Source organism: Scyliorhinus torazame, chromosome 4 (genome assembly GCF_047496885.1).
Source record: "Scyliorhinus torazame isolate Kashiwa2021f chromosome 4, sScyTor2.1, whole genome shotgun sequence".
NCBI classification, from domain to species: domain Eukaryota; kingdom Metazoa; phylum Chordata; class Chondrichthyes; order Carcharhiniformes; family Scyliorhinidae; genus Scyliorhinus; species Scyliorhinus torazame.
The window spans coordinates 301,314,896-301,327,117 of record NC_092710.1 but is presented as its reverse complement, the minus strand read 5'-3'; the positions used below and the strand labels follow the sequence as shown (position 1 = coordinate 301,327,117).

Below are 12,222 nucleotides of genomic sequence, written 5' to 3'. Positions count from 1 at the left end.
ATTAGCGATTCTCTACTCTCAATACCTCCTTGTAACCCAAAATGGAACAAGTTTCTTTGTAATGACAACTAGAGTCTCTTGGCTAATACCGTTGGGATCTCACCTGGGCAACATTCAAAGCATCTTTCAAGGTACTGCCAAAAGCACCGTGATTAATAAATGTTGTCTCCTGTGCAAAGCAAAGACAGTTGATTACAAAATCATTACTGTGAACACACATCTAGAATCACAAAAGGAAGCTGTTTAGCTCATCATGTCTTCGAAAGAGCTGTAGTCCCATTTGTTTGCCCCTTCCCCATAGCCTTGTATTTTTCTTTTCCTTTTAAGTATTCATCAAATTCCTTTTTTAAAAGATATTTTATTCAGGCATTTTCATAAAAAACAAACCGGAGCAAAAGCAAAATTGTACAACATGGCAAATAAACAAAACCCACTCCACCCCCCTTCTCCCCACTACGCCCGCTCCTCCCGTCCTGCCTTCCCCATTTTAACCCCTCCCCTTTTGCTGACTCCTCAGTCCTTCTTAAAGAAGTCAATGAACGGTTTCCGCATCTGGGTGAACCCATCAACTGATCCCCTCCCCCTCAGAACGAATTTGACCTTCTCCAACCTCAGGAATTCTGCGAGGTCACTCACCCACACCCCCACTTTCAGCGGCTCTGAGTCCCTCATCCAAGTAAGATCCATCTCTGGGCCATCAGGGAGGCAAAGGCCAAGACATTGGCCTCAGTCGCCCCCAGGACTACCGGATCTTCCGACACCCCAAATATTGCTACCTCTGGACTCAGGGCCACCTTTACCTTGGACACTATGTCCGCAGAACCCTGCCAGAACCCCTTCAGCTTCAGACATGCCCAAAACTTGTGTACGTGATTCACGGACCCCATCGCACACCACCCACACCTATCCTCTACTCCCTCAAAAAACCTACTCATCCGCACTAGTGCCATATGTGTCCTGTGAAGTACTTTAAACTGAATAAGGCTTTGCCCCGCACACGATGAGGACGCATTCACCTTCTGCAAGGCCTCAGCCTACTTCCCGGCCTCCACCTCCCCACCCAGCTCCTCCTCCCACTTCCGCTTTATATCCCCCACCTTGGCCCCCTCCCAATCCCAGCGCCTTGTAGGCCTCAGACTCCTTCCCCTCCCCTATCTCCCCATTCGACAGCACCTTATCCTACAACCCCAAGGGCGGTAGCCCTGGGAAAGACTGTATCTCTCTCTTTACAAAATGAAGAACCTGCAGGTAACTGAAGCCATTCCCCCTGGGCAGCTCATACACATCCTCCAGGTCCTCCAATTTCAGGAAACTGCCCCTACAAACAGGTCACCATTTCACTCAATACTTGCCTGCCGCCAGCCCTGAAACCTCGCATCCAGCCCCCAGATCGGTGCCCACACCGACCCCCCAGTCCCAAATGCTGCCTCTACTGCCCCCACACTCTCAAGGCCGACACTACCGCTGGGCTCACAGAGTACCTGGTTGGCGAGAACGGCAGAGGCACTGTTCACCATACCATTTAACTCGTTCCCCTACAAGAAGCTGCCTCCATCTGCCCCCCTGCCAACCCACTCCCATTTCCTAACCATAGCGATGTTCGCTGCCCAGTAGTATAGTTCATTATATTCGTCCTCCCCACTCCAAAAAGTCCCTTTTGACCCACGGGGTCTTCCCCACCCATACAAGCCCAGAGGTCAGCACGTTAACCTTTTTAAAGAATGACTTCAGGACAAAGATCGGGAGGTTGTGAAATGTGAGCAGGAACCTTAGCAGCACTGTTATTTTTACTGTCTGCACCTGACCCGCCAGCGACAGTGGCAGCACATCCCACCTCTTGAAGTCTCCCTTAATCTGCTCCACCAACCGAGTCAAATGTAACTTGTTCAGCAGCGCCCAACCCGTCACATGGATGCCCAGGTACCTAAAACTCGTCCACACTACCTTAAACGGCAACTCTCCTAACCTCCTCTTCTGCCCTCTAGCCTCCATCGGGAACACCTCACTCTTTCCCATGTTCAACATGTACCCAGAGAACAGGCCAAAGCCCTCCAAAATCCCCGTAATGTCCCCAATGGGTCCACAATATATAACTGCAGGCCGTCCATATACAGCGAAACCCTGTGCTCCCCCCCACACAATCCCTTTCCAAACCCTCGATGCTCTAGCGCCATTGCCGGTGGCTCTATAGCCAAGGCGAAAAGTAACGGGGAGAGCAGGCACCCCTTCCTTGTCCCACAATGCAGCCCGAAATATCCCGAACTCACCCAGTTTGTCCGTACACTTGCAACCGGTGCCTTGTACAGCAGCCGGACCCAGTCCACAAACCCCTGCCCAAACCCAAACCACCCCTGAACTTTCCACAAGTTTTCCCATGCCACCCAGTCGAAAGCCTTCTCCTCATCCATCGCCACTACCAACTCGACCTCCTGCCCCTCTGGAGGCATCATAATCACATTAAGCAGCCTCCTCACATTTGCCAACAACTGTCTCCTTTCACAAACCCCGTTTGGTCCTCACCTATCACCCCCGGTACGCAGTCCTCAATTTGCGAAGCCAACACCTTCGCCAGCAACTTCCCGTCTACATTCAATAACCATATCGGATGGTATGATCCACACTGCTCCGGATTCTTGTCCATTTTCAATATCAAAGAGATGGATGTCTGCGATAGCCTAGGGGGCAGTTCCTCCCTCTCCTTAGTCTCATTGTATGCCATCACCAGCAGTGGCCCCAGGTTTCCCCCCAAACCTTTCAGAAAACTCCACCAGAAATCCATCCGGGCAAGGGCTTTCACTGCCTGCATCGCTCCCATACTCTCCATCACCTCTCTCAACCCGATCAGGGCCCCCAATCCCTGCACCAACTCCTCTTCCACCCTGGGAAACTCCAATCCATCCAGGAACCCCCTCCAGCCCCTCCCCCCTCCCCGGCTGGGGGCTCCGACTCAAACACTGTCCTGTAAAATGCCTGAAATACCCCGTTCACCCCCGCTGGGTCCAACACAGCCTTTCCGTCCCATTCTTTGTGAGGATAAGTCAGAGAATTAAGATCACTGTTCAGAAAAACTGGTGAAAGGAGAAGTGAGAGAACAGATATTAAAAATCTAGAAAATTATACAATTACTCATAAATAGTGGAGAAATCCTACCTCTTCAAGAAGGAAATGTTTTTCCCTCATCTCTTGACCAAATGGTGGTGTGTTTCCATTTTCATACAAAAACTGAGGTAGGTTAAACGGCAATGAAGGAGGGATATAATTTCCTGCCTAAATAGAATAATAGAATAGACGTTTTAAAATTCAATGACTATTTGTAACCATGTATTCAGCATATTTGATGCTTCGGCGCACTTATCAAGTGATTAATGCTGCGTCGATCACTATGTCTTTTCTATGGAATGCATGGATCCATATGCACGGACATTTAAACTTTTCCACATGGCAGGATTTGCCAAGGTCTGGGAAGTGACTGATGGCCTTTGTACTTCTTTGTAAAGCCATTTTTAAAGGGTTCTAATGTCAATGCACAGCTCATGTGCGGTCATCGGCACAAGGTCATGCAAGTGAATGCAAGACTCCCTGACAACATTTGATGCCTTCATTGCAAGGTAGTCTACAGTGCATTGTTATTTACAAACATCCAGTGTGTAAAGTAAAAATGGGAAAATATGTCATTTGAAACATGGAAGTCTGGCAAAACCTGACCTGAGGGTACATGAGAAAATGTAGGAAAAAATCCCACGAATGGTTAACAGCAGCTGCAAAAGAAGGTTTTGAAATGCAGATAGCCTTTATCAAACAGGCGTTAAGAAAACAGCTTGTGACTATTCAAGTTGTAAAACTGATGCATGTCTTTCAAGTCAAAGCAGATTGAACTTTTAGTTACATGAAAAGAAACAATATTTCGCTCCTTTTTTGAAGTTAATTATTTTAGTAAGCAGCTAATAATTATTGCCAGGATCTTCAGTTGAATTGGGTGACAAATGTCTAGGTGTGAAATCCTGCTGACAGCAGTTGAATATGGGAAGCCGGAGATGACATGTCCACGAGAGCACAGGTTAACCCCAAATCGGGGCTAGAGTTCTGACAAGCTAAGGACACTATTTGGTAATAAAGCAACTTTAGAAGTAACATGAACCAGAACCCCTCTAGGATCAAAGCACCTTTGAACATTACAAAGGAAAAAGAATGTAATCAGAGTTCGATGAGCTAAAGTCATGCTCAACATGAATATAGTTGTGTTAGACGTAATTAAGATTAAAGATACCTTGAACAATCAAGAGCAAAACAAAGTTACTTTACGATAATGTCATATGAACTTAATAATTGTGGTAAGGGAAATATAAATCCTAAATCGGTAACAGCCAGCAGAGTCAGTTCTCATAGCTGCCCTCGGTCATGCGAAGGATAGAACACAGAAACCGAGCAGAACAGCAAATCCATCAGGAGAAAACCAAAAGTTAAAGAAGAAAGATTGTCAAGGTAGACCTGAAGGTCTTTTCAACCAACCAGGAGAATTCAGAAGCAAGATCTTTTTACTTTTTTGTAAAGACTGATTTTATCTTTCAAAAAAAAAAAATAATGATAAAATAACTTAAAGTTTAACCTGAAACAGTGGCTATTACAAAGTCTACTTTACTTACTTAGCAATGCGGGACCCAGGATCGATGCTACTAAGTGTTATGTAGATGAAATCTTCTGTGAAGATATGGGTTATACCGGGGAATAACTTGAAAATATAGATTGTCCCGAATAGCACCCACTTAAGTCTGCATAGGAGTCAGGGAGTGAGAATCCCTGTTCACCATTTAGAATGTCTTATTGACCCTTTTTGGTATAGGGGGAATTCTAAGAATAATGGTGAGTTTTTTTACTTTATGGTCATTAGTGTGGAGGCTAGAATATTAGAAGTTTATAGTTAAGTGAAGTGGGGGCTAGAATATTAGAAGTTTCTAGTTCCCAAACAACGGTTAGAATATTAGAAGTTTCTAACCGGCACAAAGGCTGGAATATTAGACGTTTCTAGTCTATGTGCAAGTCAAACTTTACCTGTCGAGTTTAGTTTGGAAAGTCATGTGTGATCGACTTTTGAAAGGATATTCTGTGGATCGGATGAACATAAAACTCAAGTTAGGTGCGAAAATCACTAGACTAGAAGATACTGACCCTGAGAAAAAGTCTTCAAGACATCTTAGTGACAGCACTAAAAATCTTGCATCCATTACTGGTAAAAGGAGGCCAAAAAATAAATCATCCTTAGAGTCAGGCAGATTGTGAGGGAAAGCCAAGAGAAACAGGGATGCCTAGAAACCTTTAGAGACCAATCAATCGACCCTTAACTAAAACAGGAAGATAGTGCCTCAGTACCCTTGGATAGGGCCCAGAAAGGGGGCGAAATTCTCCGGAAACGGCGGAGCCCCAACTTTGAGGGGCTAGGTCGGCGCCGGATGAATTTCCGCCCCGCCAGCTGGCGGAAAAGGCCTTTGGTGCCCCGCCAGCTAGCGCGGAAATGACATCTCCGAGCGGCGCATGCACGGGAGCGTCAGCGGCCGCTCACGGCATCCCCGCGCATGCACAGTGGAGAGAGTCTCTTCCGCCTCCGCCATGGTGGAGACCGTGGCGGAGGCGGAAGGGAAAGAGTGCCCCCACGGCACAGGCCCGCCCGCGGTTCGGTGGGCCCCGATCGCGGGCCAGGCCACCGTGGGGGCACCCCCTGGGGCCAGATCGCCCCGCGCCCCCCCCCCAGGACCCTAGAGCCCGCCCGCGCCGCCTTGTCCCGCCGGTAAGGTAGGTAGTTTAATTTACGCCGGTGGGACAGGCATTTTAGCGGCGGGACTTCGGCCCATCCGGGCCGGAGAATCGCGCGGGGGGGGCCCGCCAACCGGTGCGGCGCGATTCCCGCCCCCGCTGAATCTCAGGTGCCGGAGACCGGCGGGGGCGGGATTCACGCCAGCCCCCGGCGATTCTCCGACCCGGCGGGGGGTCGGAGAATTTCGTCCTGGGTACTTATCCTTAATTTCAGAGTGCACCTGAAAGGGACAACCAGGAACAGAAGTTAGAAATCCAAAAAATGGCAATTAGAATAATCCTCTTGCTCTGAAACACGGTAAAGAGAGATGAAGCAATGAAACAAGAGTGGAAGAAATTAACAGAGGCAAAAAACGCCTGGATAAGAGAGACTTATCAGAATGGAGGGGTCTCAATTTTTGTTAGAGTACCTAAAACCCTACAGAATAGAGATCCAAGATCTGGGTGGATGAATGAGTGTGTGTTTGATAAGGATTGGTGAATTTCCTTTGGTGTTTCTAGTTTTTAAAATGTTGTATTTTGCAAAACCGAGTTTCACACCAATTAGAAGTTATAAACGGCAGGTAGAAATGTGGGGCGTCATTCTCCGACCCCCTGCCGGGTCGGAGAATGGCCGTTGGCCGCCGTGAATCCCGCTCCCGCCCCCACCGAAGTCTCCGAGATTGGGCGGGGGCGGGAATCGGGCTGCGCCGGTTGGCGGGACCCCCCGCTCAATTCTCCGGCCCGGATGGGCCGAAGTCCCGCCCAGAAATTGCCTGTCCCGCCGGTGTAAATCAAAGCTGGTATTTACCGGCGGGACCAGGCGGCGTGGGCGGGCTCCAGGGTCCTGGGGGGGGCGCGGGGCGATCTGGCCCCGGGGGGTGCCCCCACGGTGGCCTGGCCCACGATTGGGGCCCACCGATCCGCGGGCGGGCCTGTGCCGTGGGGGCACTCTTTCCCTACCGCCTCCGCTACGGCCTCCACCATGGCGGAAGCGGAAGAGACTCTCCCCACTGCGCATGCGCGGGAAACTTTCAGCGGCCGTGATGCTCCCGCGCATGCGCCGGGAAACTGTCAGCGGCCGCTGACGCTCCCGCGCATGCGCCGCATTTCCGCGCCAGCTGGCGGGGCAACAAACGCCATTTCCGCCAGCTGGCGGGGCGGAAATCCCTCCGGCGTCGGCCTAGCCCCTCAATGTTGGGGCTCGGCCGCCAAAGATGCGGAGCATTCCGCACCTTTGGGCCGGCGCGATGCCCGCCTGATTGGCGCCGCCTTTGGCGCCAGTCGGCGGACATCGCGCCGTTGGGGGAGAATTTCGCCCGTGATCAGTATTATGACATAGTAAATCAGTATGTTCAGAACTAAATTGGTCTTAGCATAAACACATAAAGAAGTTAACTCGGGAGCAGTCAGAGCTGTGTGCAGAAAATTACTTTGAAACTAACACGTTGAAACTGACATGGCACAACTCCACCAGGGTCCTAGTGCCTGATGATCACAAGAAAGTCACTAGCAGGAAAAATGATGTTTAGAATGTTAAATATATTGTAGAAGGAACTTTAGGGAATAAAGATATTAGACCAGAAGTTAGATTAGGAGAATTACTTGCAGTATCAGGAAATGAGAATCTGATGGCAGGGAAAGATTTAATAAAAATAGATGCAGGAAAAATTAAGATATTAAAACCAATTGATTACACAGACGAAGTTTGGGTGAAGCTACCAACTAAAACCACAGGCAAAGTAATCAGTGAAGCTGTAAAATGTAAAGACAAGATCGTTCAGAATCTGGGTGAACCTACAGTTGAATTAGAGAAGCATGGTGTCTGTAGCAAAATAAATTGTATCAGAAATAAAACATGACCCGACTGGATAATAATAGAGGGATCAAGATACTCCATAGGTAACCTTACGGCAGCAAACAAAGAAACGTAATCAGTAAGGAATTGAGAATATGGGATGAGAGATCAAGGGCTGTTATTAAAGGACCTCAGTTTAAAATGATTCATTGTGAACATCAAGAAACATTGTGTCAAGGATGTGGTGCAATTTGTAGTCCAATTGTTTGGACAGGGAGTAGTCATATGAAACCCAGGAGAATGGCAGTATTCAGGCGATTTGTTACTGCATTTAAAACAACAATGATGGGGAAATGCTGTGGCTCCCAGGGAAATTTGGGGAATTCAGTTTTGCCACGATTGTTGTGTAAAATATCAGGCAACACTAATGATTAAAGTTTGAGACCACAACATAGATTCTGACCCTGGGAGGTGTAATTGTATATGGGATGGTGTGATCATGACAAACTGTAATTACTGCAGAGAAAACCTAGCTGATGATGATCTAATTCTGAAAGGATGTGCAGGATTGTGGAGAAGTGGCAAACTTATAGTCCCAACTAGTGAGGGAGTGTATAGTTGTAAAGATGTTGGGATGACCTGGGGACGTAACATTAGGCTTAACAGTGTTTAGAGACTGTATCACTGCAATGATGCCATGCCACAGGATAGATCATATCCCCAAACCACTTGGACAAGAGAAAAAGAATTAATGATTGACCCGGGATATGGATTTGGAAAAAATATGAACCAAAATAAACCCCGAGAGAGGGAAGGGGGTTCTGTGGACAGATTGAAAACCCCGGACGGTGGTGAGGCTTTAAAGGGAAAGGAATGTTTGGTTATGAGTGTCAGGGGATTACTGCACTTACTAATATTATGTGATGAAGTAGAGTGAGACGACAGTGAATTAAAACCTGTTAGCAGCATTGATAGGACAGATGATAAAGTTAAAATGTCATGTTCAGAACTTACCTTTCATGAAAATCCGGTCATAGTAAAAAAATAAAGAAATTGAAGTAAAAGCAGTAGCAATGCCCGAAATGTATCAGGGTAAGTTTCCGACCAGATTGGACCCCTGAGCGAACAAAAGAGGAGTTTGACATTCTTCGAATCTCACTCAGGGGTGCAATGATAGGAGGAGGAGGCTTAACAGGCCTCACTTGTATGATATACATAAATGATCAGGAAAACAAACCAGTTAAAAAAGAAAAAAGAAAGAAATGATGGCAAAGGAAATCCGGAAGTCCTGGTGAGGGCACTTCTGGAGTATCCAAAACAAAAATAGAAAATACAAATGAAAGAATAGGGCCCTTTCCAACCGTTTGACCCGTTTGTTTGATTTTTCAGGTGGAAAAAATAATACAGACATACTTGTTCGGACGAAGAAAGAGAACTACACTCCAGAGAAAAATAAGGATCATGTTTGAAGAAGGAAGGGAAAAAGCTAGGACTAGGAGTAGGCTAGATTGGTTAAAATATGGGGAGCACTTAAAAGCAGCCTGGGATAAGTACTAAATGTATCCGATAATTTAAAAGATTTTTAGACAGTATTCAGGGAAAACTAATGATACTCAATGCAACCCCGAGAAAGGGCAAGTTAAGATAGGAAATGCGTTACAAAACCAAACCACAAGTAGGAGTAATAGTCGCTGCATTGCTCTGGAAATTGGGAATTTTTAAATTATGTCAAAACTTATGTTGCAAATGTTGCAATAAAATTAATCAACGGAAAGAGCGAAAAATTATACAATTGGCTACATATTTGAGAGAATTAAATGACAGAGCCCGGAGCAAAACTTTACAGGTTGGAAACAAATCAAAATATCAAATGATTACTGAGAAATGAAATCTTTGGTCACACATCTCTGACTGGACATGGTCCTGGACATCAGCTGATGGATGATCTGCAGTCTCCACAGGGCACGTACTACACGGTGGAGTTATTAAGGGTCTCGGCAGACAGCAGCGACTGACGAGGAACCTCCACATGCTAAATGACAATAGTTTAAAAATATTTTGCAGCTTGATGCCACGGCGGGAAATTTGTAACCAATGCAGCAAACAATATTGCATTGGAGAGCTGTAATAGTTATTAAGGAAGAAATATCATGTATATTGTTAGAGACCGTTATATATGTATGAGAAAGGGACTTAACATGGCTTGGCAAGAGATGTCCAATTGATAAGGAAAGAATGCTGGAATTTATTTTAGTAAGAGGGAGGTTTAAAATGCACTAAATTAAAATAGGTGGCAGGTTGAGTAATAAAACAATTAGGATAGGGTTGGGTGCAGTTGGACCATAACTCATGATAAAGAGATGAGTGAGGTCTACAGATACAATTGATAAGCTTCCAGCCAAAAGCAGCAGAACAGAATCTGACAAGAGTTAAATAGAGATTGAGAAAGAAGGCAAGCCGTAGCATAAGATGAACCAGTACAAGGATTTCAGTATGTATGATAATGGGGGTATGTGTGCCGTTCAAGAACTTGATCAGCAATCACCAAAGGTGAGGATTTTTCTAAACTGTGTGAATGTTTTAATAGAGGGGTAAACATGGGATAAATAAACAAAGTATAATAGTGGTAGTTTAGTGTGTTTTCTTGATTTAACTGCACGCAACATCACAAATAATATTGATGTTGTTAACTCGCCATATTTTGTATGTTAGAACTATTGGTCCCAAGTGTTGGCTTATAAAGCACTCGAGCCACAAAGGGATGTGTCGATATTGTACTTTATCCTTTGGTGTTGAAATTGTGATAACTGCTGAAAATATGTAAAGTTGTAACACACAAACTATTTGTGTGGTTAGGTAATGAGCAATGTGTTAAGATAAAACTTGTTTTTTTGACTGTGTATTTCACAATAGGGTGAATTCAATATTTAATTGGATAGAAGAAAAAGTGATGGTTCGATATGACAAAAGAGGATTCAATTGGGTTGTACCCCCAAAAGTTGAATGTATTAAATGTGCCTACTGATGTCCTAGGGATGGTTTTGCGACTACTGTTGGCTTATTATGTTGCAAATGTTCTAATGGCAAATATACGCTTCATGTGGTCAGGGAAATGATAACAGAAGAAAGGGATCTGAAGAAACTTGACAGAAAGATATTATCTCATGTAAAGCAGGGGCTAGCAGATGTACATGGTTCAGAACAGTGTTAGACATCAATGAGAGGAAGTCAGGAATAGAAGCAATTTCGATTGAACCTTTTAAATTGATGAGGCCAGGGAATCAGTGGATATCATAATTTACGATTCCAACGAGAAACGGAAAGCAATTTGGACGATGGAAAAATGGGACACTGGACAGCAGGTGAAGAACAAAAGACCTTTTTGGTTACTGATGAACTGAGTTGTGTGCTGTTTCTAAGGGATACAAGGAAGCTTCTATGGTGCTGCTACCCACAAGGAAGTAAAATGCTTTGGAGGTAGTGGATCACATGGATATAGTGATTGCGTTACCTTCCTGAGCAGCTACAGCTATGGTTCATGGTGATTGGACTTGAGGAAAGAACGAAAAAAAGAGTCTAGCGACACTGGTCTGAGATATGGGTAAATATACGATTGATTTTGGTACACAATTTAAAATCACGACATGTATATACAAATGACAAAGATCGGGGATCTATGTTAGTCAGTACAATTGGATGGGGGGATAATTGACCGAAAGAAATAGTTATGTTTCAAATTCCAAGAATGGGTGTAAAGTAAAATGAGAAAATATGTCATTTGAAACATGGAAGTCTGGCAAAACCTGACCTGAGGGTACATGAGAAAATGTAGGAAAAAATCCCACGAAGGGTTAACAGCAGCTGCAAAAGAAGGTTTTGAAATGCAGATAGCCTTTATCAAACAGGCGTTAAGAAAACAGCTTGTGACTATTCAAGCTGTAAAACTGATGCCTGTCTTTCACTTCAAAGCAGATTGAACTTTTAGTTACATGAAAAGAAAAAATATTTTGCACCTTCTTTGAAGTTAATTATTTTAGTAAGCAGCTAAAAAAGAATTGCCAGGATCTTCAGTTGAATTGGGTGACAAATGTCTAGGTACGAAATCCTGTTGACACCAGTTGAATATGGGAAGCCGGAGACGACGTGTCCACGACAGCACAGGTTAACCCCAAATCGGGGCTAGAGTTCTGACAAGCTAAAGGCACCATTTGGTAATAAAGCAACTTTAGAAGTAGCAGGAACCAGAACCCCTCCAGGATCAAAGCACTTTTGAACATTACAAATGAAAAAAAATGTAATCAGAGTTCGATGAGCTAAAGCCATGCTCAACATGAATACATAGTCATGTTAGAAGAAATTAAGATTAAAGGTACCTTGTACAATCAAGAGCAAAACAAAGTTACTTTACGATAACGTCATATAAACTTCATAATTGTGTAACAGCCAGCAGAGTCAGTTCTCATAGCTGCCCCCGGTCATGGGAAGGATAGAACACAGAAACCAAGCAGAACAGCCCCAGGAGAAAACCAGAAGTTAAAGAAGAAAGATTGTTAAGGTAGACCTGAAGGTCTTTTCAACCAACCAGGAGATTCCAGAAACAAGATCTTTTAACTTTTTGTAAAGACAGTGATTTTATC

General features: G+C 45.0%; 1 protein-coding gene across 4 annotated transcripts in view; it reads right to left on the bottom strand.

Moving 5' to 3' along the window:
- The window catches only part of LOC140411039 (uncharacterized), a 325,334-nt gene that overhangs the window by 197,139 nt on the left and 115,973 nt on the right, over positions 1 to 12,222 (bottom strand). For 2 of the 4 annotated variants that reach the window (XM_072500024.1, XM_072500021.1), the window contains exons 4-5: positions 3,151 to 3,267; positions 104 to 169 (exon numbers count right to left, since the gene is read on the bottom strand). In XM_072500024.1, the coding sequence (XP_072356125.1) occupies positions 104 to 169; positions 3,151 to 3,267 (183 nt within the window). The remainder of the gene's footprint in view (positions 1 to 103; positions 170 to 3,150; positions 3,268 to 12,222) is intronic. The other 2 variants (XM_072500022.1, XM_072500023.1) reach the window with 2 other exon arrangements.